General features: G+C 46.0%; 1 protein-coding gene across 2 annotated transcripts in view; it reads left to right on the top strand.

Moving 5' to 3' along the window:
• NTRK3 (neurotrophic receptor tyrosine kinase 3) overlaps positions 1–26,496 on the top strand; it is a 311,334-nt gene that overhangs the window by 223,402 nt on the left and 61,436 nt on the right. For both annotated transcript variants that reach the window (XM_065906036.1, XM_065906035.1), the window contains exon 12: positions 22,114–22,302. In XM_065906036.1, the coding sequence (XP_065762108.1) occupies positions 22,114–22,302 (189 nt within the window). The remainder of the gene's footprint in view (positions 1–22,113; positions 22,303–26,496) is intronic.

Raw genomic sequence — 26,496 nt, 5'->3', positions numbered from 1 at the left:
GGATTGTTCCTGGAAAGTACCCTTCAGCAGTCCCTAAACTTTTTGGCACCAGGGACTGGTTTCACTGAAGACTGTTTTCAGGATTATTTTAAGTGCATCATGTTCATTGTGCATGTTGTTCCTGATCTGATGCCACCACTGATCTGATAGGAGGTACTGGTCTGTGGCCCAGAGGTTAGGACCCCTGCTTTCCATGATCTTGTGTATCAGTCCCAGGAAACTGCTTAAGCCATCAGCACCCACAAAGCTCAATACTTCCACTATTTAGGAAGATCCAGGCTTTCTGCCTTTGTGGATCACCCATGTGCTGACTGCAGGGCAGATCATTTGAACCCACTGGATCCTCTAAATCTCACTAACTCATGTGTAACTCTTTTGCGATCCCATGGACTATAGCCTGCCAGGCTCCATGGGATTTCCGAGCAAGAATACTGGAGTGGATAGCCATTTCCTTCTCCAGGGGATCTTCCCAACCTAGGGATCCAACCTGTGTCTCTTGCACTGCAGGTAGATTCTTTACTACTAAGCCACCAGGGAAGCCCCATATATAAAATTAACTTCCATCCCTCGCTGTCCCCCTTACACTGCTACATCTCTTTATGGCTCTTATTCCTACCTGACAAGCATTTATTGATTTGCTTATCCACAATCTGTCCCCTTCCCCTGGAAGGTTAACTGCACAAGAGAGGGGCTTTGTTCTGCTCACTGTGCTATTCCAGTCTCTAGAATAGTGTCTGGCACATGGTAGGTATTTAATAAAATTGGTGAATGAACTGTCTTAGGTTGTACACTTATTCCTTAGTTTTACTGATGAGGAAACCAAAGTTCAGAGAGGTTAAGCAACTTACCTAAAAGTCACACAGCTGATGAGGCCCCCAGATCTTGTCAGCCAATAACCTTGGACCCACAGTCTATTTAATTTCCAGCCCTTGGTGGTCAGATACTTGGAGTCTGACAAGCTATTCCAGGAGTGAGTGCTTCTGTTACTGTGACACCTCTGTGGTCATGTCTGCCGGCAGCTTTCTGCACAAACACAACCCTCCCTACCACTTCCACTCCTGGGCCTATTACCCAAAGACTTTTCACTTTCCCTTCTCATTGCATATTGATTTATTAGCATAAGCCATTTTTAGCTCACTACTAGAAGAAATCTCTTAATTCCTAATGATTACAATCAGCATTGATTACATTTAAACTACAGTATCATACAATGCCTGGGCAGAGGGGAGACTCAGCTTTTTGACACGGTGGCCCCTGTGACCCCTGGCAGTGGAAGTCCAGGTGCCCCTTCAAAAGATGCCCATGAGCTTTAGTATGTTGGGGCTACGGAGGTCATGTGCCTGCCCAAACACTGGAGAAGGGGTGTTTAACAGATATGGGTTCAGATTGACCTTTTTTTCCCCCCTAGCCATGCATGCTTACTCCTGTGAACCCCAGTTTCCTGCCATTGGGAGATGGAGAGATGGCACCCATACTTGTTCATCCCCCAGCTACTCCCCAGAACAGGATATGGGATGAGGAACCCAGGATCAACTGCTGTGTATGTCCCATCCAGTCCTTTGGCTCTTTCAGATGAACACCTGGAAAATATTTATTACCTCCCTTACTCTGCATTTCGCCCTTGTATGGAAATCAGGGACCTGTGTCCATCTGGCTTAGAGGGCAGTGCTGCCCTTTGACATTTATTGCATCCCTACCAAATTCCTGGATGGGTGATAAATCAGACTAAAGTCATGGAAGCCAAGAAGAGTTAGCCGTCTGTCAATTCATACCCTCTTTTCTATCTCTAACAAAACTCGTTTCTTTTTTTGCATCATTAAGTACTCTTTCTTTGATCAGGGATGAGAAACATTGGTTCATTCTAATTCCCCAGCATGGAGTGGGAGACTTTCAGAAATGCAAACGGTGTCGTTCGTCTCCATATTAAAAAAAAAAAAAAGAAGAAGAAGAAGCTCTCAAATCAGTAATTAGTGTAGAGGTTAAAAGTATCAACAGCAACATTCTTGCGTTAGCTAACTGCCATTTGCTTTTGTTTTTTTACTTTCTCGGTGTTATTATTAACAGTTACTGAGTGCTTATACCAAGCCAAGTGGTTTACATAAATATTTAATTTAACTTTAACAATAGCCTGATGAGGGTGTTACTATTATTAACCCCATTTTCTAGATGAGGAAATAAATACTTCGAGGGGTTAAGTGACTTGATTCATGAATCAAGTGGGAAAATGCTCATGACCTAGACATCCTCACTGTTATCTTTCCTCAGTTGAGAAGAATAAAAAGGAAAATGACCTCAGAACTAGCTCCTCCCTTTTTGTGAGCCTTTTCCTGGCTTTGCAGAAAATAAGCATCAATTGAAGGAGACAAGAGGAGTAACTGGGAAACCTTGATTTTCAGAAGTGCTGCAGGAATTTAGAGAAGGAAGTGGCCAGGAGGCTGGGATGAGGAGAAATCAGAGAGAGAGGCGTGTTCAAGAAAGGCTTCAGGGTGATGATGGGAATTGAGCTGGCTCCTGGGAAGTACAGGATCTGATGTGGGGACTGGAGGCATCAGGGCAAGTGGCTTGGACTGGAACACAGGTATGACCAGGCTAGGAATATAGATCACCTATATGGAATAACAAACAGGCAAACAAAAAGCCAGAATTTTTACTCAATTAATAGTGGGAGTTGCGATCGGTCGATAATTAGAATCTGATGGGCTTTGAGTATCAAGGCTAAATCACCAGGACACACCTAAATAAAATTAGAGAGTGGATATGATGGAAATTCTGCAACAGACCTAAGGAAAACCTTAAATATGCTTTCTCACCTTTCATATTGCTTTTTGAAGTTTTCTTAAAAGGTTAACTTCTGTCAGACTACGTTATGGGATGACTACTGCCCTTGGCATGAGATAGCCTCTAGATTTGAATTCAGCTTCATCGTTTACCAGCTGAAGGACTGTGGATAGGGGGAAAAAGTAGTTCTGAGTCTCCATTTCTTTGTTTATAAAATGGAGATAATTGTTGCAAGATTATAAGGGTGAGACAGGCAACATTTATACATTGTTTGGGACAATTTTTTGGCCATAATTGATACTCATCCAAGAGTAGTTTATTAAATGAGAAAATAGAAGAGCACAGAGGCCAGTGCCTGGCGTGTAGCAAATGTTTCAGAGATAATATCCATTTCATTGGTGTGTGTGCTTGCGTATGGTGTGTATATGTATTTGAATATATGCACATATGTAATATTTATGAATCACTCAACCTACCTAGTAAAACTTTGAAAAGACACATGTATCACATCTGAAGTCAAAAAACATTCCACTTACAGACTCTTGGTGAACCCATGTGTGTGCCTAACAAAACTTGTTTACCCTCTAGTATTTTCTGACAGTTTTCGCCAGCAATTCCAGAGATGATGAATCATTGATTCTGCACCGTCTTTGATTAGCGGGAACTTCTAACAATCAAGTTTCTCTGCCCCAGCCCATCTCTCAATTGGTTGCATGCACGCTCAGTTGCTCAGTCATGTCTGATTCTTTGTGACCGAAAGAACTGTAGTCCACCAGGCTCCTCTGTCCCTGGGATTCTCCAGGCAAGAATACTGGAGTGGGTTGCTCTTCCCTTCTTCAGGGGATCTTCCTGACCCAGGGATTGAACCCATGTCACCTATGTCTCTGGCATTGGCAGGAGGATTCTTTACCACTGCACCATCTGGGAATGACCTTAAAAGACCCTCAGTTACACTACCACATCTTTATAGGTCTTCTTTTTAAAGGCACCTTGGAAGGCTTTGGTGGCTCAGACAGTAAAGAATCTGCTTGCAATGCAGGAGACCTGGGTTGGATTCCTGGGTTGGGAAGATCCCCTGGAGAAGGGAAAGTCTACACACTCCAATATTCTTGCCTGGAGAATTCCATGAACAGAAGAGCCTGGCAGGCTACAGTCCATGGAGTCGCAAAGAGTCGGACATGACTGAGCAACTTTCACTTTCACACTTGAAAGGAGTCTCCTGATTCACACATTCGCATATTAGGGCAATGTTCTGAGTGTGTTTGGGAAGTCAGCAGTTCCAGATTATATTGACAACAGCCTCTGGCCAGAGTTGACATTATCCAGCTCAGGCTTGCTCTATATGTTGGTTTGCTTGCCTCACTGCTTAGGTCAGTGTCAAGATCAGCTAGTTAATATTGGTGTTTGCTAACCCTATCAACACACACGTATTCTGAAATGGATACATTAAACTAGGGTGAATTTTAAATTCCATTGCAAAACACTGTGGAGTTTTTAATAGAATGTTAACGAACAATATTGTTAAGCAATTAAGAAATAATAAAGCAAGCCTGCTTAAATAGCTATAACCTAAAATTATGCCTGTTGCCCTGGGAACATAAGCTCATGAGAGCTAGGGAAAGTAAACTGTTACACTAGAGGATTTAAAATAGAGAAGTAGCTTGAGCATCACTTCCATGCTCTCTGCACGTGGTTCACTTAGCAGGAGATAAGACTGGCTTTTTTCTGTCTTCAGTCTCACCATCAACTGCATTCTCAGCTCCAGGGTTGCTTCTGTGCATCTTCTGTCAAGCACAGGGGGAAAAAAAAGCCATTTCTACATACCTTGAAAGGTCTTAAATAATCTCTGATCCCTCTGTTACCCTTGGCACTGTTGGCATTTCATTTCCTCATGGCATTGCTGGGCAGCGGGAGGTTATGGTTGACCTTCCATGAGGCATTTGAAGCTCCAGAGGAATGATGTGACCAGTTCCTGATTTCAAACAGTTGTATTCACAGCAATGCTGGGCTGAGAACCTGGATTAGAACCCGGGACCCTTGCGGCCTCCATCTGTTGCTCTTGCCTTCTGTGAAAAATCTCCTCTCCTGCTAGGATGGTTTGACTTTTACAAGATCTTGATTTCCATTTTAATAATCCCAAGACATCCCTTGACTCTGCAGAGGAATTAAATTTAAATATGTAGCCTACATTTTATCTTGACATTTTCTTTAGAAGGCAGGAAAAAGAAGGAAAAAGAAAAAGGAAAACGGGGACCAGATTGTCATTCTTCCCATCACGAGAGCAAAATCTGTCTCTTTTGTTAGAATCGTTTGCTCAGATTCTCTTGGGAAAGGTGTAGGACCAAGGGCTGCTTTGCAAGCCTCCAGGCTCTCTAGTTACCCCTGGAGACACCAGGAAAGTCTGCATCCCGTCTTCTACATCTCTGTGGGGAACGTTCAGTGTCAGCACTAAGTGATATGACTTAAAGATAGGCTTGTCAGTCTAATTGATCTTGAGTCATTGCCTTTCCTGTCAGAGCTGTCTGTCTCCTTACCCATAATCCTCATCACTTTGATAGCCCGTCAGGAATATGGGACTTGGCCCAGCCTTGCCTTCATCCAATAACATTATGAAATTGATACTGACACTTCCATTGGCACTAATTTCTCTAAGAGATTGGAGCCAGAGGACAAGTGGTTTAGCTTCATGGCAGTTAAGCTTTCCAAGTAGATCAAGATGGCCTAAGATTGATTGACCTGTACCCCGAGGAAGGGGGGAGGGAGGAGGGAACAGGGGAGAAGAGGGAATGGATGGTCGATGGCTGCTTCATCATCATCAAGTGGTATCTATTGACTGCCCACGAAGGACAGTGTCCTATATGGACAGTTTGAAGATACATGCCAGGTCCCTCCAAAGACTGCTTCAAAGGGAGTTTAGAAAGTTAGGATGGAGGCGAGTTGGCTAGAGTGGGTCACTGCTTCACTTGTGGTATCGCCCCCTTGTGTCTGGAATCTGAAACAGCAACTGAGCCTATCCAAGACTGTCTTTTCTCCACCCTCCACTTCAACACACAGCGCTCACTTTAATTAGGGAGACTGTATCATTCATCCGGCTTCCCAGGTGGCTCAGTGGTAAAGGACCCACCTGTCAGTGCAGGAGATGGGAGTTCAGTCTCTGGGTCGGGAAGATGCCCCAGAGAAGGAAACGGTAACCCACGCCAGTATTCTTGCCAGGGAAATGCCATGGACAGAGGAACCTAGTGGGCTATCATCCATGTGGTTGCAAAAGAGTCGGACATGGCTTAGCGACTAAACAACAGCAATAAATATCACTTATCATCCAATCCAAAGGATGCACTGTTGGTAATTCCTGGACCAACATGTATAAAGAAGGACTGGCCTGGGAAAATCAGGATGCATGGTCATTCACCTTTCAGTAATCAAGAACAAAGCATATCTGAGCTAAATGAGGAGATGCTGTCTCTTTGACAGGGTTTCATTCCTTACCTGAACCTCCTTTCGGTTAATGGATTCATCAGGAAGCAGGGTTTTGATGAGGAGGTCCCGTGAAAATGAGAAGTTTTTATGGATTGGGAGGTTTAATATTACCTAATCTGGAAGTCAGTATAAGAATAACACCTTAAAAGTGATTGCTGGAAGTCAGAAAGTTGAAGAAGAATATGCATTTTCAGATTAGATTTTATATCTTTGGATTTTTTTTTTCTTTCTTTGTATCAGTCTGGCTTATGTGCCTATCTTTAGAAAAGTAAATGGCTAACTCACTACTACTAGAATCGCCCTCACCACCCCTTTTTGGGGTATTCAATTTGAGTTTGAGTTTTATGTCTTTGATATATTATACTTTAGTATATTATATACATTACTCATGCAAATACTTTTGTGAGATGGAAAAGGGTTGAAATTGTAAAGAAATGTAGACCCATAAGTCTCCTTACACACCTGTTCTATGACCAGTAAACTAGTGTTCTTTACGTGTGCATCCATCTGTATTCTTGCCAGGAGTGCATCCGTGAGTGCATGCATGGAATTTCCGGCACGTTCATGAGGGTCTGGTGGGGAGCATGCCTGGGTCATCACTGCCTTGCCCTGTGTCTCCTTAGAGAACGTGGCTCCCTGCAGGGGGGTTGGAGGGAAGATATGTGAACAGGCACAGATATGACAGCATGTAAAGCGTGCCATACAAGGGAGGTGATCATAGGGCTGATACGGTGTGATTCTGATTGATTTCGGTGTTGTATTTATACCTTCATATGCTGGAGATCGATGGATCCTTTGCATTCTCCCCAGTTCCTGCAACAGCACCACTCAGATGAAATGTTTATATCATTTTTATGGCTTGTCTGCTAAAGGGAGGAGTGAGCTGAGAGATTAGTAGGGGCTGCGGAGGTTCTTGCTCGATTGCTATCCAACTGTGTGGGAAGAGGCAGTGGCCAGGGTTCAAGGTGCCTCCAAGGTGACGGCCACCACACTAGTAGAGACGGTGTCTGTAGGGCAGGAGGGAAGGTGCATCCTTTGTGATGAGGCAATGACTGTTTGTGGGGATGAGCGATGATGAACCTGAAAGCTAGTGTTTGCTGGAGGCTGGGGGTCCTTCTCTGGGCTGCCTTCCTTTCTGTCCTTCCTTGGTGTGGCATCTTCTACTTACCACCCCTAGGGTCTCCCAAGTGGCGCTAGTGGTAACAAACCCACCTGCCAGTGCAAGAGACATAAGAGATGAGAGTACCATTCGTGGGTCGGGAAGATCCCCTGCAAAAGGAAATGGCAACCCACTCCAGTATTCTTGCCTGGGAAATCCCATGGACAGAGGAGCCTGGCGGGCTACAGTCCATGGGGTTGCAAAGGGTCGGACATGAGTTAGCAGCTCAGCACAGCACAGCAGCTTCATCATCAGGCTTCCCAGGTGGCTCAGTGGTAAAGAACTCACCTGCCAATGCAGGTAGCTTGGATCCTTGGGCTGGGAAGATCCCCTGGAGAAGGAAATGGCAACCCACTCCAGTATTCTTGCCTGGAGAATCCCATGGACAGAGGAGCCTAGCAGGCTACAGTCCATGTGGTTGCAAAAAGTTGGATGTGACTTAGCAACTGAACAACAGCAACAACAAACCTCAACATTAGTCAGGAAAGATCCATATGGATGAATGGAATAGCTAAGTTCCAAAGTAGAATTTCATGGGATGGCTCGGTAACTTGTCCATGAAGATATCCTTGCCAAGGATGCAGGCTGAAAGCCTCCTATCATAGGACTCTGAGTCCCAGATGTACAGTCTTTTGTGGAGTTCCTGCCTTTAAGATAGCCGAGCCTGGGAGATGTACCAACCAAGACACGCAGGTGCCAAACCCTGGTCCAGTAGGCAGCAGGTGAGAGACAGCACTGGCAAGTCTCCATCTTCTCTGCCAGGACAGAGCCTGTGGTCCGCAGTGAGACAGTGCAAGGCTCAGGCTGCGCACAGCCTTCGGCAGATGTAGGGTCAGGAACTGTCAACCTCCAAAGGCACCAGCGGAGAACCTGGGTCTCCATCTGGAGACCACAGAGAAACCTGGGCATGTCTTGACAGCACTGTTGTCTCTTCAAGTGATAACCCCAATAATCTGCATTCTTTGAGATAATTTTGCTGGACACGCATGGGACCGACTTTGACCTTTACGGCCTTTTGTGAGGCAGGCTTTCCTTTTGTCTTGGTTTATTCTGCTTCTCTTTCATGTGTGTTGGCCCCATGGTTTCTAAGTCACTCTTGTGGGTTTCTAATTTTAGAAGAAGAGATTTGCAGCCAAACTCTTGAAATCTCCAAACAATTTCTGCAAAGATCCATCTGGTGGGAAGTCCTCGCAGCTCCCAAAGACACCAGTTTGCATCTTACTCCCCAGATGGAGAATTGCGATGCATGGCCACCCCTTAGGTTTCTAGAGGAATTAAGTTTGATGTGAGCTCTGAAGAACACTGGAGGGGGAATCGGAAGAGCCAGACTGAAGCCGCAGCTTTTCCCAACTGTGCCTTAGGTCACTTCAACAACTCTGAGCCTCAGGTTCCTCATCTGTGAAATGGAGAAGGCAGTCTCTATCTTGAGTATCTCACTGGGTTGCTTGAGTATCCCACAAGGTGATTATGGAAGTTCAAGGATAGGAAAATGTATTGGAGCAATAATATATGCCACACAGATCTGAGGGGTTTCCACTGATGTTAGATTGTGTTTTTTAAAAAAGCATTTATTTATTTGGCTGTATCAGGTCTTAGTTGGGTATGCAGGCTCTTCATTGCATCATGGGGGATTTTTTGTTGTGGTGCACAGACTTTCTAATCATGGTATAAGGGCTCAGGATTTATTGTGTGCAGGCTTAGTTGCTTTGAGGTATGTGGGATTCTTAGTTCCCTGACCGGGGATCAAACCCATGTCCCCCTTGCATTGCAAGGTGATTTTTTACTGGACCAGTAGGGAAGTCCCAGGCTGTGGTTTTTAATGCATCATATCATGAGATCCCCATTCTAAAAGGCTCTAGGGTCTGTAACTCTCATGTCCCTCCCTGCTAGGGGCTCTTAGGAGGCCTCAGACCTTTCCATTGAGCATCTTCTAGTAAAGGGAGAAATTCTTTTTGCCTGAAATAAGGTGATGGGATCTGTGCCCAGCCCAGGGAAAGCTGGGTGAATCTCTGGGTTTGGGAATGAGTTCACAATCTCAGATTGGCCTGGAAATTTCATGGTTTCTCTCCAATCTAAATTCAGGCCTCATTGCAGCATCTTCAGTTTTGGGGCATTGGAGTTTTCATTGAAGTGTGTTTATTCTAGACCTCACTGATTTGAGACTATATAATTATGTTCTCAGGTGGTGCTAGTGGTAAAGAACCCACCTACCAGTAAAGGAGACATAAGAGATGTGGGTTCAATCCCTGGGTCAGGAAGATCCCCTGGAGGAGGGCCTGGCAACTCACTCCAGTATTCTTGCCTGGAGAATCTCATGGACAGAGGAGCCTGATGGGCTACAGTCCATAGGGTTGCACAGAGTCAGACACAACTGAAGTGACTCAGCATGCACACACCATAAGGCAGTTAGGGGAGTGATTAAGATTATGGACTCTGGAGTCCAACAGGTCCAGCTTGAACCACGATGCAGGGTGTCCTGAGGCAGGTTTCTCAGCAGCTCTGACTCTAATTATAGGGCCCACTTCCCTGAGCCACTGTGAGACTTGAACGAGACAGGACAGTGCCCGGTGGTGAATATGCGCTCAGCAGACATCAGCTATTTTACAGTGTTTTGTGTGAGTACCTAAGGCCATCACTCTGCTGTAGGAAGCAGGGTTTTTTATAGGTGGCAATATGCCATGGCATCACTCCACATGTACTTAGAAATACCATGAAAGGGGTTTCTGCCTGACATACCTTGGATAAGCTATTGCTTAGAAAGCAGTGCATGAGACCCAGGCAACTATGGGAAGCTTTTCTAGTGGAGAAGCCCCCTATGAGCCAGTGCCTTTAAGCGCCCAAGTTTCTCCTAAAGAAATTTCATCTCTGTCTCTTCGAACTAGTTATGTTGTTTAGTTGCAACTAGCTGTTGTTTAGTCACAAAGAGTTGGACACGACTTAGTGACTGAACAACAGCAACGATGTCACTGAGTCATGTCCGACTCTTTTGCGACTCCATGGACTATAGCCCACCAGGCTCCTCTGTCCATGGGATTTCCGTAGGCAAGAATACAGGAGTGGGTGGTCGTTCCCTTCTTCAGGGGATCTTCCCAACCCAGGGATCAAACCCGCTTCTCCATCATTGGCAAGCGGGCTCTTTACCACTGAGTCACCAGGGAAGCCCTCCACCTAGTCATGCCTCTCTTTAATTTAAAGAACCTCACACTGAAACCATCCACAGGTCAACCAGTGAGGTTTTAGATATTGTTTCCCTTTTGTGAGCTAGGTGAAGTTAGAGGCATCCAGGTTTAGCCCTAAGGAATCTGGGCTCTCCTTCTCTTGGTCTTAGTGTTGAAATCTGATCATGCAATACAGTTACGTTAGTGAAAACTCAGACGAGTGAGTGGGTGAAGGACATGGAGACATTGTTGATCCAACATGGCAGGACTGAGTATAGGAAAATCAGAAATGATGTTTCCCTCTATTCACCCACGGTCCCCAAAAGGATGGGGAAAATCTCTGCATAATTCTTTTTTTTTTTCCAATTAATTTTCTTTGGAGTATAGTTGTTTTACTATGTTGTGTTGGTTTCTGCTGTATTGCCGAGTGAATCAGCTATATGCATGGAAATCTATGGATAAGTCCTTAGAGGAAATAAATGCCTCTACTTTGGGGTAATATTGACTAGTGCTAAATTTGAAAAGTTGAGACTTGAGCTATGATCTCTTTACGGGGCCTTGGACAAAAGCACCAGCATTTTGTACTTCAGTTGGCTTATATATGCACTAGGAAGGTGATTACTCACTTTCTGTTTGTGCCTGCAATGTTCTGAAATTCTGTCTGTATAAAGAGTCTTTGGAGAAAGATGATGAATGACAATTGCCTTTCTTCCAGGCTGCCTATTTCCACCTTCTCAGGCCCCTTGCTCCCTGCCACTCTGTCTATGAACTCCAGGTTACCTTTGCTAGCTACAACTGGGTGCATGGGTTGTGGGTCTAAAGTTCCTTAAAGATGTTGTGAGCTCCCCTCCTCAGTGAAGCCAGTTTCCTACAAATGAGTTACAAGGGAATAAAGATTGGGAAGGAGCTGGGATTGACCCATTATAACTTTTTCCAGTGTCAGAAAAACAATGCTGGAGGGTCAGGCAGCATGGTGCAGTGAAATGAGCCCAAACTTACAAGTCAGATAGACCTAAGTCGGTCTACTGTTTATTAACCATGTGACCTTGGGCAAATGATGAATCCTTGCGCTTCAATTTCCTCCACTGCCTTACAGGGATAACAGGATCTACCCTCAGGGCTGTTGTGATGATTAACTGAGATAAGGAAAATCGAGTGTTCAGAGAGACCCAGTCCTGCCTTCCTTTCCCTTACATGTGCATTCTCCAGTTGGTTGTTCACCAGCATCATTTTCAATCACCAAGCAATACCTCCAAGCTATGAATGCTACCAGGCATGAACAAAGTCTTTGGCTCCTGTAAGAGGCTGGGAGGGAATTGAAGCCAGAGAATACAGCATATCTTTTGGGAAATGATTCAGGCAGAGGAGCATAGAAGTGAGGAGGGCACGCCTTGTTGGGCAGCCTGCAGGACCCAGTGAGCCCCAGAGATCACAGTGGCGACGACTGTCAGGAAGCTAAAGGAGGCAGAGAGGGGAGGGACCAGAGGAGCCGGTCCAGGAACAGACAGTAGGTGACTTGTCCTTAGGTATGCTCTTGGGCTCAGCCTGTGTCCATTTGGCCTCTGACCCACCCCTGCCAATAAAAATTAAGAAACTGATTTTCTTTTGTTTGCCTCCGAGGACTCAGCTCTCTTTATGAAACAGTAAATGGAATCCCTCTCTGAGCATGGCTGGGTTTTTAATTGTGTTTGTTGTGCTTTCACTTATTCCATTTTATGAGTTCTCCTCCCAGATTTGTTGATGCAGAGCTCTTACCCATCAGGGACACGTCATTGTTTGATTTTTATCAGTAGAAAAAGGCTGAAGTTTTTAAAAAATCATTTCCTTAATCCAAAGGTTGGCTTGTTTGCCTTATTCTGACACACTAAAAAACCATGAGACCCATCCAGGTTTGTTTTCTTATACTTCCCAAGTCAGATTGAGGTAGGGCAGACTTTTTTTCAACAGAAGAGGCCATGATCTGGCTGTTTGTGGAACTAGATTAGTTAGAGTTTAATTTGGGGACAGAGAATTGGAAAGAGGCATTTTAAGATGAATCACATCACTGAGGACAATAAGCCCATCCTTCACATAAGACAATTTTGTAAAGATTTGTTGAGGATGTTGTGAAGCATGCTCACTGCCTGAAGCAAAGGATTAAAGTAACATTGTTAAATGCGAGCTGACTTCATTCCTGTATGAGTCAGCATGACTCGGGTTATCCTGTGATAACAAACAGCACCTCTGCCAGCCTCGATGACTTAAAACAGCAAAGCTGTGGTTCTCACTTATGCCACATGTGCACCAGGTGTTGGCTGGAGACCTCAGCTCTATGTCAGTTTCACTCAGGATGGAGCTTGCCTGGGGCTCTGCCTCATGCTTCAACAATTGCTAAGGCAGGAAAAAGACAATGTGGCAGATCACACAAAGTTGTTGTTTTTTTTAATTGTGATGTAATTGACATATGACGTTGTATTATTATATTAGTTTCAGGTGCACAACATAGTGAGTACCTATGTATATTGTGAAATGATAACATCCATCGCCACGCATAGTTAGAAATTTCTTGTAATAAGAACTTTTAAGATATACTCTCTTAGCAACTTTCAAATAAACAGTACACTATTGTTAACTGTAGTCATCATGATGTACATTACATCCCTGGAACTTCTTTTTGTTTGTTCATTTAAGATTTCACATTTCAGTTCAGCTCAGTTGCTTAGTCGTGTCCGACTCTTTGCAACCCCATGAATCGCAGCACGCCAGGCCTCCGTGTCCATCACCAACTCCCAGAGTCTACTCAAACTCATGCCCATCGAGTTGGTGATGCCACCCAGCCATCTCATCCTCTGTTGTCCCCTTCTCCTCCTGCCCCCAATCCCTCCCAGCATCAGGGTATTTTCAAATGAGTCAACTCTTCACATCAGGTGGCCAAAGTATTAGAGTTTCAGCTTCAGCATCAGTCCGTCCAATGAACACCCAGGACTGATCTCCTTTAGGATGGACTGGTTGGATCTCCTTGCGGTCCAAGGGACTTTCAAGAGTCTTCTCCAACACCACAGTTCAAAAGCATCAATTTTTCGGTGCTCAGCTTTCTTCACAGTCCAACTCTCACATCCATACATGACCACTGGAAAAACCATAGCCTTGACTAGATGGACCTTTGTTGGCAAAGTAATGTCTCTGCTTTTTAATATGCTGTCTAGTTTGGTCATAACTTTCCTTCCAAGGAGTAAGCGTCTTTTAATTTCATGGCTGCAGTCACCATCTGCAGTGATCTTGGAGCTCAAAAAATATAGTCTGACACTGTTTCCACTGTCTCCCCATCTATTTCCCATGAAGTGATGGGGCCAGATGCCATGATCTTAGTTTTCTGAATGTTGAGCTCTCAAGTCAACTTTTTCACTCTCCTCTTTCACTTTCATCAAGAGGCTTTTTAGTTCCTCTACACTTTCTGCCATAAGTGCAGTCTTATGGTATTTGTCTTTTTCTGCCTTATTTCACTTAGCATAATGCCCCTAAGGTCCATTCATGTTGTCACAAACGGCAGGATTTCCTCCTTTTTAATGGCTAAATAATATTCCATTTGATATGTCTATCAAAACTGTTTGATATACACCAATTCCTTTACGTGTATGTATATATGTATGTATATACACATACACTTCACTGGGTATAGGGTGTGTGTATACATATATATATATATATATATACACACACATATATATATACATATATATATATATGTTTATGTATATATCTGTATTATTGTTTAGTTGCTAAGTCATGCCTGACTCTTTTGCAACCACATGGACTGTGATCCACCAGGCCCCTCTGTCCATGGTATTTTCCAGGCAAGAATACTGAAATAGGTTGCCATTTTCTTCTCCAAGGCAGACACCCAAGCCAGGGGTCAAACCTACGTCTCCTGCTTGGCAGATGAATTCTTTACCACTGAGCCACCTGGGGAGCTCCATATGTGTGTATATATATATATAAACGTTATCCCTTTGTCAGTAGACAGGTTATTTCCTTATCTGGTCTATTGTAAGTAATGCTACTCTGAACATGAGGGTGCAGCTAACTCTTTGACATAATGTTTTCATTTCCTATGGATGTATAGTAGCTGCCTCCACCTTGTATCCATGGGGGATGCATTATGAAACTCCCATTGGATACCTGGAAGTGAAGATAGTACCAAACTTTATACGTATTATGTTTTCCCTATATATACATACCTATGATAAAGTTTGGCCTTTTCAAGTGGCTCAGTGATAAAGAGTCTGCCTGCAATGCAGGAGACACAGGTTCAATCCCTGGGTTGGGGAAATCCTCTGGAGGAGGAAATGGCAACCCACTCCAGTATTCTTGCCTGGGAAATCCCATGGATAGAGGAGCCTGGTGGGCTACTGTCCATGGTGTCACAAAAAAGTCAGACACGACTTAGTGACTAAGCAACAACAAATGATAAAGTTTAGTTTATAAATTAGTTAGAGATTGATGACATTGATAATTAAGATAGAACAATTATAATAATACACTCTAATAAAAGTCACATGGGTGTGATTTCTCTCTCAAATATCTTATTGTACAAGTTTAATGCCTTTTCCTTCTTAGCTTTACACTTACCATGCACTGTGGTCACAATTTCTTCAGTGTGAGGTATGACAGCAAAACTAGCATGAATTCCTTTTTCCTTCTTCACAATTTCACCGATAGAAGATTGGTCCTTACTGTGAATCTTAGCAATCTCAGCTTACAATTTTTTTATTTCCTTACTAAGTAAAGAATTTTTAGTCTTTCAATTAAAGGAAGCACTTTACAGCTTCTCTTTGGTGCTAAGTCGTGTCTGGCTCTGCGACCCCATGGACTGCAGCATACCAGGCTTCCCTGTCCTTCACTATCTCCTGGAGCTTGCTCAAACTCCTGTCCATTGAGTTGGTGATGCCATCCAACTCATAATCTGTCATCCCCTTCTCTTCCTGCCCTCAATCTTTCCCAGCATCAGGGTCTTTTCCAATGAATTGGTTCTTCACATCAGGGGGCGTCCAGAGTATTGGCGCTTCAGCTTCATTATCAGTCTTTCCAGTGAATATTCAGAGTTGATTTCCTCTAGGATTGACTGGTTAAAAGTTAATTTTCCCTTCCTTTCCCCTTTTGTTTTAACCACATCCTTGGGACTCTAAGTCATTCCTTTGGAAATGGAAGATTTCCGCTTCCACACATTGACTGGGCAAAGGCCAGAGTGGAGTGTCAATGCTGGGTGTTCTTGGGGCCAAATATCTGAGAACTGTTAGTGCTTATAAGTTAGGGGGTTGGTGGGACAGAAGGGGATTTAAGTGACAAGGATAGGAGACACTGGAGAGCTGATTTCAAGGAGGTCCTCCCCTTGATCCAAAATGGGCAGAACGTTTCCATGGTGATGCATGACCAGGGTGGCTGCTGCCCTTTCCTCTCTCGGAGTGTGTGATACACCTCCTCCCGCCCCTCACATTTTGTATGATGGACCCTGCGCAAGCCAAGGCTTCTGAAGTTGCCATGACTTCCAATCCTGGTGTGGCTTGCAGCCCCCAGCCCCCTGCGATGGGGGCCCTGCCCACTTGGGTCGGCGCTTACTGCACTGCTGGGAAATTCCCTTTCTTGTTCCCATGGGATGCCTTTGCTTTCTGCGGAATACCGAGCCTTACATTGGAATCCACCACTTGTGAAAATCTGAGCCGCTCTTGGATCTGCTCCCTTATTTTTCCTGCAGGAGCAGGGAGGGAAAGAGAAAGACAGTTTGGATCATCTTGCTGGGCTGGACACCTGTCGGGGTCATCAAGCTTTCTCTAATTATTCATTGGTTCTACTATGGTGTAGTTGAAGGATCAAAACCTACCCCTGGTGTGAAGGAAAGGAAAAGGCACCTATTTGGGAAGAGAATCATGTGATGGGGAATGTCTGAGCAGTCCTGTCTTCCCTCAGGTCTCTCTCAAAAGCTTAAACTTCCCAGAAAGACTATAAGCCGGCTTCTTTCTTTTTGTTTATTAGTGCTACATACCAAAATAATTGTGTAGTTAGGAATGGACTAGTGACAGCAGAGAGACCCATTGCAGATACTAGATGGTCTGTGTGTGTGTGAGTGCGTGTGTGTGTGTGTGTGTGTATGTGTGTTGTGTGTGTTGAGAGCTCAGAACACAGCAAGCTTGACTCCTCCTGACCTGCCTTGGGGCTCAGAAAAGAGAAGAAAGCTCCCCAGACAGCTGAGATGTCTCTTGAATTACCCGTCCCTTCTTTATATCTTAATAGATTCTTTTTCTGGGGATATTCAGGTAAGGGGAAATGATTTGTTTCCCAGAGGGATCACAGGTCTGTGGTTTTTCCCCATGAAGGGAGTGACAGGGAAATTGGCCAGACTCCGGAAGGGAGATTGTTTCTTAGGGTTGATGCTGGTTACCTCTATCAACGGTTCTCAATCTGGGGCAGTTTTGTCACCCCAGGGGGTATGTGGAAATGTGTTATGTCTTGCGTGGGAAAGCTGGCTTTTAAAAACATTTGTGTTTATTTATTTTTGGCTGTGCTGGGTCTTTGCTGTCATTGCACACGGGCTTTCTCTGGTCGCGGCGAGCAGGGGCTACGCTCTAGCTGTGGTGTGCAGGCTCCCCTTGCAGTGGCTTCTCTTGTTGTGGAGCACAGGGTCTAGAGGAAATGCTCAGTAGTTGTGGGCACGGGCTTAGTTGCCCCTTGGCACGTGGGATCTTCCCAGATCAGGGATTGAACCCGTGTCCCCTGCATTGACAGGTGGATTCTTAACCACTTAACCACTGGACCACCAGAGAAGTTCCAAGACTGGCCCTTTAAAAACATTAATTTAAACTTTATTTTGTTATTTATTTTTAAGAGTGGTTTGAGGTTCATGGCAAAATTGAGGGGAAGATGCAGACAGTTTCAGTATATTCCCTACCCCTACACATACATGGCCTCCCCTACTAGCGATACCCCCTGCCAGAGTGGTCCCTTCATTACAGTGGATGAACATGAGACTGGCTTGTCATGCCCAGGTCCAAGGATGCCACATATTCTGCCGTGCCAAGAACAGCCCTCTTCAAGGAGGACTTACCTAGCTCAGCACCATCTGTAGCCCTACTGGGAAGCAACACTGGAGTGGGCGCAGGCAAGCGGGAGCAAGCTGCAGGCTTTGCCTCTCACATCCTTGGAAGGGATGGGTCTGTGGACTCTCGATTGGCTTATATGTCAAGGAGTGTGGTTTATGGCCAAGCAGAGGTGAGTAAGAGGGCCTTGAGGGTTGGACAGCAGACTGACAGTGCGGTGCTCTTTCCGATGCGGGTGAAGTTGAATAAGAGTGCTCACAGCCCTGGGGAGAGGGGGAGATGATGAATTATCTGTAATCTGTCTGGGTGAGTCTAATGAGGTGACACACTCTGGTCCCCATTCTCAAGGTTCAAGAGGGACGTCTTTGAAAAAGGGTCTCAGGGACCTGCATCTGAAAGCAGCTGCTCATAAGCAGGAGAATGAAGCAGAATTGATCAAATGTCCCTTTGAACAAATCCGTTTACTCAGTCTGTACCTTCAAGGAGGCAGCGCTATGGAATGGTGCACAGGCTCTGGGGCCAGATAATTGGGTTGAATTCCAGCATCACCACTTTTTCGCTAGTGTGTGTCCTTGGGCACATCACTGCTCTATGCCTCCATGCTCCCATCTATAAAATGGGGAGAAATTGGTACCAACCTCACAGAGGCAGTATAAATAAAGAAGTGAACTTTCCAGAGCCTGATACATGAGTACCATTCAATAATAAAAATAATGATGAGGATGGTAATTTTTCTAGCTCCTCAGCTCACTGTGTGTGTGTGTTAATTATTTTGGGAACTGAGTAGACAGTATGTTGAGCAAATTTTTCTATAGTTTTTTTTTTCTAGTTTTTCATCTTTCTCTTCCTCTGTCTCCCTCCTTTTAATCATATGTTGGATCTCTAGATTGAGTCTTTAACTTTCATACCTTTTCTTTCCTATTTACCATTATCTCCCTTTCTGTTTGACTTTTTTACATTTTCTTCCCCTGCTCTGTGGAAACTGCTCTCATCAAGGCCACTTTCTTGTTGTCAAATGCAGTGACTTGACTTCATTCTTCATCTTACATGTCCTCTGTATATAATGCTCTTCAGCTTCTAGAAGTTCTCCTTCAATAGTAGACAGACTGACTTCAAAGACAGTAGGCTTTTCTCACTCTTTTCTACTTTTCTGAGCATTTCTTCTCACCCTTTTCCAGCTCCCTTTCCTTTGTGTGCATTTTAAGTAGTGGGTCCTCCAGAGCTCTGAAACCTGCTTTGTTCTTTTATTTCTTTCTAGTCTTTGTGAGCAACCCCAGCCATCTCTTTCCATGACTTATTGTGGTTGTTTAATTGCTGAGTTGTGTCCAACACTTTTGTGACCCCATGGACAGTAACCTGCCAGGCTCCTCTGTCCATGGGATTTCCCAGGCAAGAATACTGGAGTGGGTTGCCATTCCCTTCTCCAGGGGATCTTCCCGACCCAGGGATGGAACCTGCACCTCGTGCATTGGCAGGCAGATTCTTTACCGCTAGTGCCACCTGGGAAACCCAACTGCAGAAGGACTCTCCTACCTGTGGCTCTTTCCTAAGCCCTTTTCAAATTCTAAAATAAATAATGTCAAGAAAGTTAATGCTGTTTTAGAGCACAGCCTTTTGAAACATTTTATTGACCACTCGCTTTGTCCATGGTTGATGAAAGCTGATTTGAATGTCCAGTGTTCTATTGTCTCCAAACTCTTCCTGCCTTGATGCCCTTCCTCCATGTTGCCATAACAACTCACATCCTATAATGCTGAGAGCAGAGGAGCTGAGGTCTGGGGGCCTTCCGTTGCTTGGTCTTTGGTGAACTGGATCCGTGACTCCCTATTTCTTCCTTTGCCCCTTTGTTTTGCTGAAGCTTCCACTTGCTACTGCTTCCTAAGAAAGGGCAAGGTAAACTTTTCCATGTCTGCAAATACATCTCTTTTGCCCTTCCATTGGGTGAATACATTTTTAGGTGTAGATTTCTAGGTTGAATATTTGTCCATCAGAATTTTGAAGCAATTTGCTCAGTTAGAGTAACAGTATAAGATTGTTATGGAGAACTTTGCTATCTTTCTGTTTCCAGTTCCTTTGGAAATATGACCTGTCCCACCCTCCTGGAAGCTGTTAGCATCTTCTCCTTATCTTTATGGTTCTGGCATTTCATAATTTTGTGTCTTGGTCTGTGTATGTGTCCATGCTCTCATTTATGTGTTAACCCTCCCACAGACCCTGTGGTCCTTTCTTCCATATCTTCCTCCTCTTTGTAAGCAAGATTTGCTTCTTTGCCTTTTCATCTTCCCAGAGGTTGTTGAAATATCTCATTTCCTCTTGCTTCCCCTCTTCCTCTTTGTGCACCAATATTTATTTAATTCCTTTGTATGTTAATGTGAAAAGGAGGTAGAGACCTGTGCTCTAGCCATGTTTAACTGGATATCACTCCGAAGTGTTTCAAAAACGTTTACAATGTCTTTTCAGGAGCTGGTCTCTTTCTGCAAGGCACGTGATGGCTGCAAGAATTTCGGCAACCCCTTCCTGTGACTTTTTCAAGTGGTCTCCAAGCACAGTCAGACATTTGTTACAGATCATAACAAGCCTGTCTGTGCTTATGGAGTGGAATTCAGGGTCCTCAGTTTGCATTTACCCATCTTGCATTTAGTTCAGCCTCATTGGTGCTTCACCTTGCTATCTGATGGGAAATATTCTTCCCATAAACTTCAGTAAGATGTAATGGATTTCTACAGTGGAAATATTGTTCGAGCAGCAAAACCAAATCACGGCAGGTGCTTTGTCTTGGGACCATGTGTCTTGCAAAGCAACCATTTAAAATGCCACTTGTAGAAAGCCACAAACAGTCACAGCTAATTCACTTTACAGGAGTTTTATTTGTACGTAGGGGAGAATTGCACCAGCAAACAGAATCATTGCTCTACCAAGATTGCAACATTAATTATCTTTGTCAACTTGTGTTCACAGATCACCTTAGGTCCTAGGCTTTTTCTTTGGGGTAGAAAATGGTGGCACGGGGGTTGGTGAAGATGCAAATGGTATTCTTTGAAGCCATTGGGGCAAATATAGTGCTCTCAAGAGTGGGACATGGGTCTTCGGTCTGGTGGTCCAGTTGTTAAGAGTCCTTCTGTCAATGTGGGGGACACAGGCTTGATCTCTGGCCTGGGAAGATGCCACATGCCGTTGGCGAAACTAAGCCTGTACACCACAACCACTGAAGCCCATGTGCCTAGAGTCTGTGCTCCGCAACAAGAGAAGCCACTGCACTGAGAAGCCTGAGCACCGCAACTAGAGAGTAGCCCCCGCTCACAGCAACTAGAGAAAACTGGTGCACAGCAACAAAGATCCAGCATAGCCAAAAATTTAAAAAAACAACAAAAGAGTGGAACTGCTGTCTCAGCTGCACATAGGCTAATAGTGTTCCAGCCTCAGTGCGGTCATTTGTGAAAGCTGGTCCAAGTTAGATGCAAGCCTGCTTTGGACTTATGCAAGACAGGATACAAGCCTGTCTTGGGCCAGGGAGGCTTGAGAGCAAGTGAAAGTGTTAGCTTCTCATTTGTGTCCAATTCTTTACGACCCCATGGACTGCAGCCCACCACGCTCCTCTGTCCATGGAATTCTCCATACAAGAATACTGGAGTGGGTTGCCATTTCCTTCTCCAGGGAATCTTCCCAACCCGGGGATTAAACCCGGTCTCTCGTATTACAGCAGATTCTTTGTCCAGTGAAAGTTACTTTCTACTCCTGTAGGAATCTGATGGCCATGCTGGAAAGGTTCTTAGCCTCCAGGGACTTAGCTGGACGTGGGACTCCCAAGGAAACTCTTTAAATCGTAATCCCCAAGATACATTCCCAGACCAACTGTGTCAGAATCTTTGGGAGTGGGACCCAGCATCAATAGCTTTATTGTCTGTTTTTGAAATATTTATTCATTTATTTGGCTGTGCCAGGTCAGTTGATCTTTAGCTGCAGCTCATGAGATCCAGTTCCCTGCCCAGGGATTGCACTCTTGCTCCCTGCATTGGGAACTCAGAGCCTTAGTCCTGCCAGACCACCAGGAAAGTCCCACAATGACAGCAGTTTTGAAAGCTCTTGAAGAGACAAAGGACAGGGTGCATACTTACCACTGGGTCATTTTTTAACATCCTGTCGTTGTTACGTAAGTGAAGAAATTTAACTTTTAATTATTTTGAACTAATTTAGATGGGAAGAAAGTGGAAGTAATCATGTCATTATTATTTAGATTCACTCTTGCAGCTGCTTCCATGGCATGGTGGGGTAGAGTTTTCTCCCTCTCATGAGAGAGAATTAAGGGGTTATTGTCAATTCAGAATCTAGGGCATTTGAGGAATATCCTTCTAGTGGATTTTGCTCCCATGGAAAATGTGATGGGAGAAAATAATGGAAGGGTCCGTGGGCAGGGCTGGGCACTGGCTGGCTGTGACTTCACCCGGGTCCCGTGTCTCTCCTGGGTGTGCAGGTCCTGTGGCTGTCATCAGTGGCGAGGAGGACTCGGCTAGCCCCCTGCATCACATCAACCACGGCATCACCACGCCCTCGTCGCTGGACGCTGGGCCAGACACGGTGGTCATCGGTATGACCCGGATCCCGGTCATCGAGAATCCCCAGTACTTCCGTCAGGGACATAACTGCCACAAGCCAGACACATGTGAGTACCGTGGGAGACTCTTGTCCCTTCTGGGGGTGGAGGGGGGCATGGCGATAGACCACGGAGGCGGGGGTTCTGGAGCATTCTGGGGTGACCTACCACCTGCTAACTTCCCACTCTCTAAGAGACCCTCCCTCTTTGTCTAAAAACTCGATAAACAGCCTGGGCAAGGGGATGCCACGGGCCAGAGGCCCCTGGGCGGAGTGGGCTCGGGGCAGGGGAAGGCGAATCAGCCTGGAGGCAGCAGGCCCAGCCCCACCTGGAGAGGGGCTTCCAGTAAGGCAGGGACACAGGCGCAGCCAGTTGTATCTGCAGACACCTGGCCTGTGTGTACAGGAATCTTTGCCCAGACTATGGCCCCCAAGGTCGTCAGACCCTCCACCCACGCCTCCCCGAGAGGGGTAGGGAGGGAAGGGCAGCGAGTGCCTTTGGAATGGAAACATCTCTCCAGCTGCCCCTCCAGTGCCCCGAAGGGTACGGTCTGAGAATCGGGTCAGAGACCCTCCCCTCCTCACCGTAGATGTCTCCTTGAGATCAGAGGGCTCAGGGCACCTGCTTCCTACTTCTTACCTCCCGGTGGCTCAGGCCCTCCCTTTGTACTTCTGCTGAGTCTGCGAGGGCCTCTCCTGGCCACTGGAGCCTCGGCGGCTCTGCCTTCCCTCCGGCAGGTGTTCCCCTTGCTGTGTCCCCAGGTTCAAATCTAGGCTCAGTGACCCCGTGGCACACCCCTCCACTCCCACTGCACCTGCTCCCCCAAAATGGTCAGTGATGTCCAGAGAGGGAGCCCTGGAGACTGCCTTAGAGCTGGAAGGGACAGAAGAGATGGGTTAGGTTAAGGCCTCATCTGCAGACAGGAAACCCAAGGTTTAGGGAGGCTGTGAGTTCCCCTCTCCTGCCCACAGGCTTCTGCCAGTCCGTTCGCTTCATCTGGTCAGCTAGTCCAGGTCAGCCCAGGAAGAAATGACTCTGGTCTTGCTCTCCACCTGGTGGAGCTCTCTGTATTTGGGGTGCACTCTTGCAGTTCACAGAACTCTTGCTGCTCCCACTAGTCCATCTGATAGCAGAGCAGGCATTCGGCCACCTCATCCACCTCCGCTTCTGTTTTTCTGGCTCTGTGTTTAGCGAGAGGATTGCCGCTGTGCGAGGGACTGAGCTTGAATCTGGACAAGGTCATCATTTGCCTCCCAACCTTGAGAGTCCTCTAGAATCTGTCTTAGTGTTTGTCACACTCCCCCATCAGTACCAGTTAGAGGAAGGATACTTGGGTTCTAGAGCAGGGCTGGGCAAGGGAAGAGAGATACCTGTGTTTCGGATGAATAGTGGGGAAGACCGTGTCAAGAATGGTTCTACTCTGGCTTTAAACCTTTCGCCTGGGATCAGGATCATCCTCGACTGACCTGGGTGTGGCCATGAGGAAAGTCCTTCCATGATGCTCGAGTGAGTCTGACCTTAGTCTGGGGTCGGCATTGCTGAGTTTTCTAGAGTGATGTTGGTACTTGAATAGAGGCTTGGCACTGCTGTGTTGAATATGCAACTGGTTCTCCTTATTTCAAGGATCCTATAAGATCACCATGAACATGAAATTAGCAAACCCTGGACCATTGTTCCTGGGGAAATCCAGGGTTAGGTTCCTTGTGAGCCTCTGGTCACAACCTTTTTATCAGCTGATCAAGACATAACCTGTATTGCGTGTGCTTCTGTTTGAGGATACTTTAGTACATATTACTGATTCATTAACATTGAGCTAACAGCACTATGACTCAGGCCTGGACCAAGCTTATCAAACACACCTGTTTTCTCCATACGGCACATCACAGCATCCACACTCATGGAAAACGGTAGACCTCGATTCAGCATCTGCTTGGGGGCTGCTTTAAACAGCGAACTCGTCCACAGAAAACAAATATGCAATGAAAGTGGCATTGAATAAACCACGATAAGGGTACTCGTTTACAGCAGAAGAGCCACAACAAGAAGGCAGAGAGCATGGCTCTTTAGCCTTAATTGGGAACGTGCATGTGGGTGGGTGACTCAAATTTGTCACCACTCCTTAAATGCTTGTGAATGACTGTGAAAGCGCCGTGCGTGTGGGTTTATGGGGTTACACATCAATTGTAGCGAGCAGATGAATTCGTGAAGGCAGAACCCAGGAAAAATCAGGATGGGTTGTGTTCCTGTTAGTGGGAGCTCTAGGTCTCAGGGTAGAGGAGGGTCACATGGGCTCCTGATCCCAGGGGGAGTGACTCGGTGTCCACACGGGGAGAACCTGATATGTGGGAAGGCGGCTTCTCTAGGTTGTTGGAATAAGTTGGCCACCATGGAGAGACCTGTGGGGTCTGAATGTCCTTTGAGGTCAAGACCCAGCCCCTAGCCAGGGAGCTGTCGCCCTAGGAACTGATGCAGCGGAGAAGGGTCCCCGAAGCTCCTTGGGTTTGTGACTCAAGGCAGGCAGCCTCCCTATGGTTCTGACAGCATTTCTCTGTATAAACGATGGGGTCAGTGGAGACAGCGAGAAAGCAGGTTTAGCGACAAGACTTGAGGGGGCAGAGCACAAACAAGACCTCGCAGAGTAGAATCCCTCACTGACTCCAGATCACCCAAAACCTCTGATACTTAGGGGAGATGCCCTTTTCAGGGAAGCAGCACGTTGTGTCCCGTCAGTAGACGGCAGACGGCTCCTAATTGTTTTCAGAAAACACGTGTGGCAGGACAAACAATGTACAGGAGTCTTGTAACGGGATTTGGTTAATCCTCCCTCTGTGAATCTGTGGCTGACTCACAGTCGGGGAGGGGAGCGCCCGGCCCTCTCCTAGCTGAGGTTTACGGGCTGGGAAACAGCAGGTCTCTGATTACAAAGCCTTCATCAGTCAAAGGCAAGGGACTCCAAGACACATCCCGGTGTGCGAGGAGACACCATCATAAATAATTAAAACCACATGTGCCTGGGCGGATAAATAAGCAGCGGGCGTTTACGATGCTGCAGACGGGGCCGGGGTCACTCCTTTGGGGGTGATGGCAAGAAGCAGGGGATTGAGCAAAGAGAAATGCTCATATCTCAGGGGCCCCCCAGGGGGGCCTCTCCTGTCTGATTCTCTTCCTCATCTCATTTAGCAATGTGGACCGTGGGAAGACATCATAGGCACACAGCTACCTGACTTCAGGCTTCATTTCCGCAAGTCCCCCAGTGATGGATTTAGCACAAAAATGCTTTTCTTTTCTTTACACACGTGTTTATCATAATCAGGGGGGACCTGTTCGGCTGGAGTGATCAAGATGCTGCTCTTCTTCCTGCTTCTTGCTGTCTTCAGTCCAGGCCATAGAATTTTTCATGGTGTGTCAGAACTGCCAGGATGTTTAGGGATCACCCTGTACCATTCGTTATCAGATGCTTGCAGCCTCTCACCTGTGTCCCCGAGCACGCTGCGTATGGCACTGTCTTTATTTGGAATGTACTCGGCCTTTCCAGGGATTCTGGAAGAGCTGAATAAAGATGCTCCTACTCGGGCTTGGATACAGAATCTGCAGTCTAGTGAGGCCTCCCTCATCTTTTATTTAAAGCCCCCTGATGCTCAAAAGCATCAGGAAACTGGTCTGCCTCCTTGTCACCCAGCTGAGTTGGGACTAGGTCCTTCTGAAGAAGACAGAGAAGGAAAGGGAAACCCACTCCAGTATTCTTCCCTGGAGAATCCCTTGGGCAGAGGAGCTCGGCAGGCTCCAGTCCATGGGGTCACAAAGAGTCAGACATGACTGAAGCGACTTAGCATGCTCACCTTGTGAATAAGACACCGAGAGGCCAGTCTAGATGGGTCACAAAGAGTTTCAAGCTCTTTGTAGCCACACTGGGCAGTTGGTGACTTTTGTTCGTCTTGTGACAGCTCTGGGCTGCAGTCATGGTGCCTATACTGAGTTGGACTGTGGGCAGTGGTGTTAGGATCATGCTCTGGCTCATTCCCATCAGCTGATTGGGAGGCTACTTGGCTCTGCTGAAGGCCCTGGGGTTCTCTGCTCCTCCCCTTTTCCCGAACCTATTCTCAGAAGACAGCTGTGCTTCTTGGTTGAGAGAGCAGGGGCCAGCTGGGGTTGCTAACATGGGTTCGTTTCCTGCTCTCTGTGCCCAGGCCAGGCTGTCTGCCTTTATTCCCAGGTTGTTTCTGTCTCAGAGGAAACCGTGCCCCATCTTCCCAGCATCAGTGC

The sequence above is a fragment of the Muntiacus reevesi genome, chromosome 15, assembly GCF_963930625.1.
Source record: "Muntiacus reevesi chromosome 15, mMunRee1.1, whole genome shotgun sequence".
Lineage (NCBI taxonomy): Eukaryota > Metazoa > Chordata > Mammalia > Artiodactyla > Cervidae > Muntiacus > Muntiacus reevesi.
Note: the sequence above shows the minus strand (reverse complement) of the source record. Positions and strands in the feature narration are given on the sequence as shown.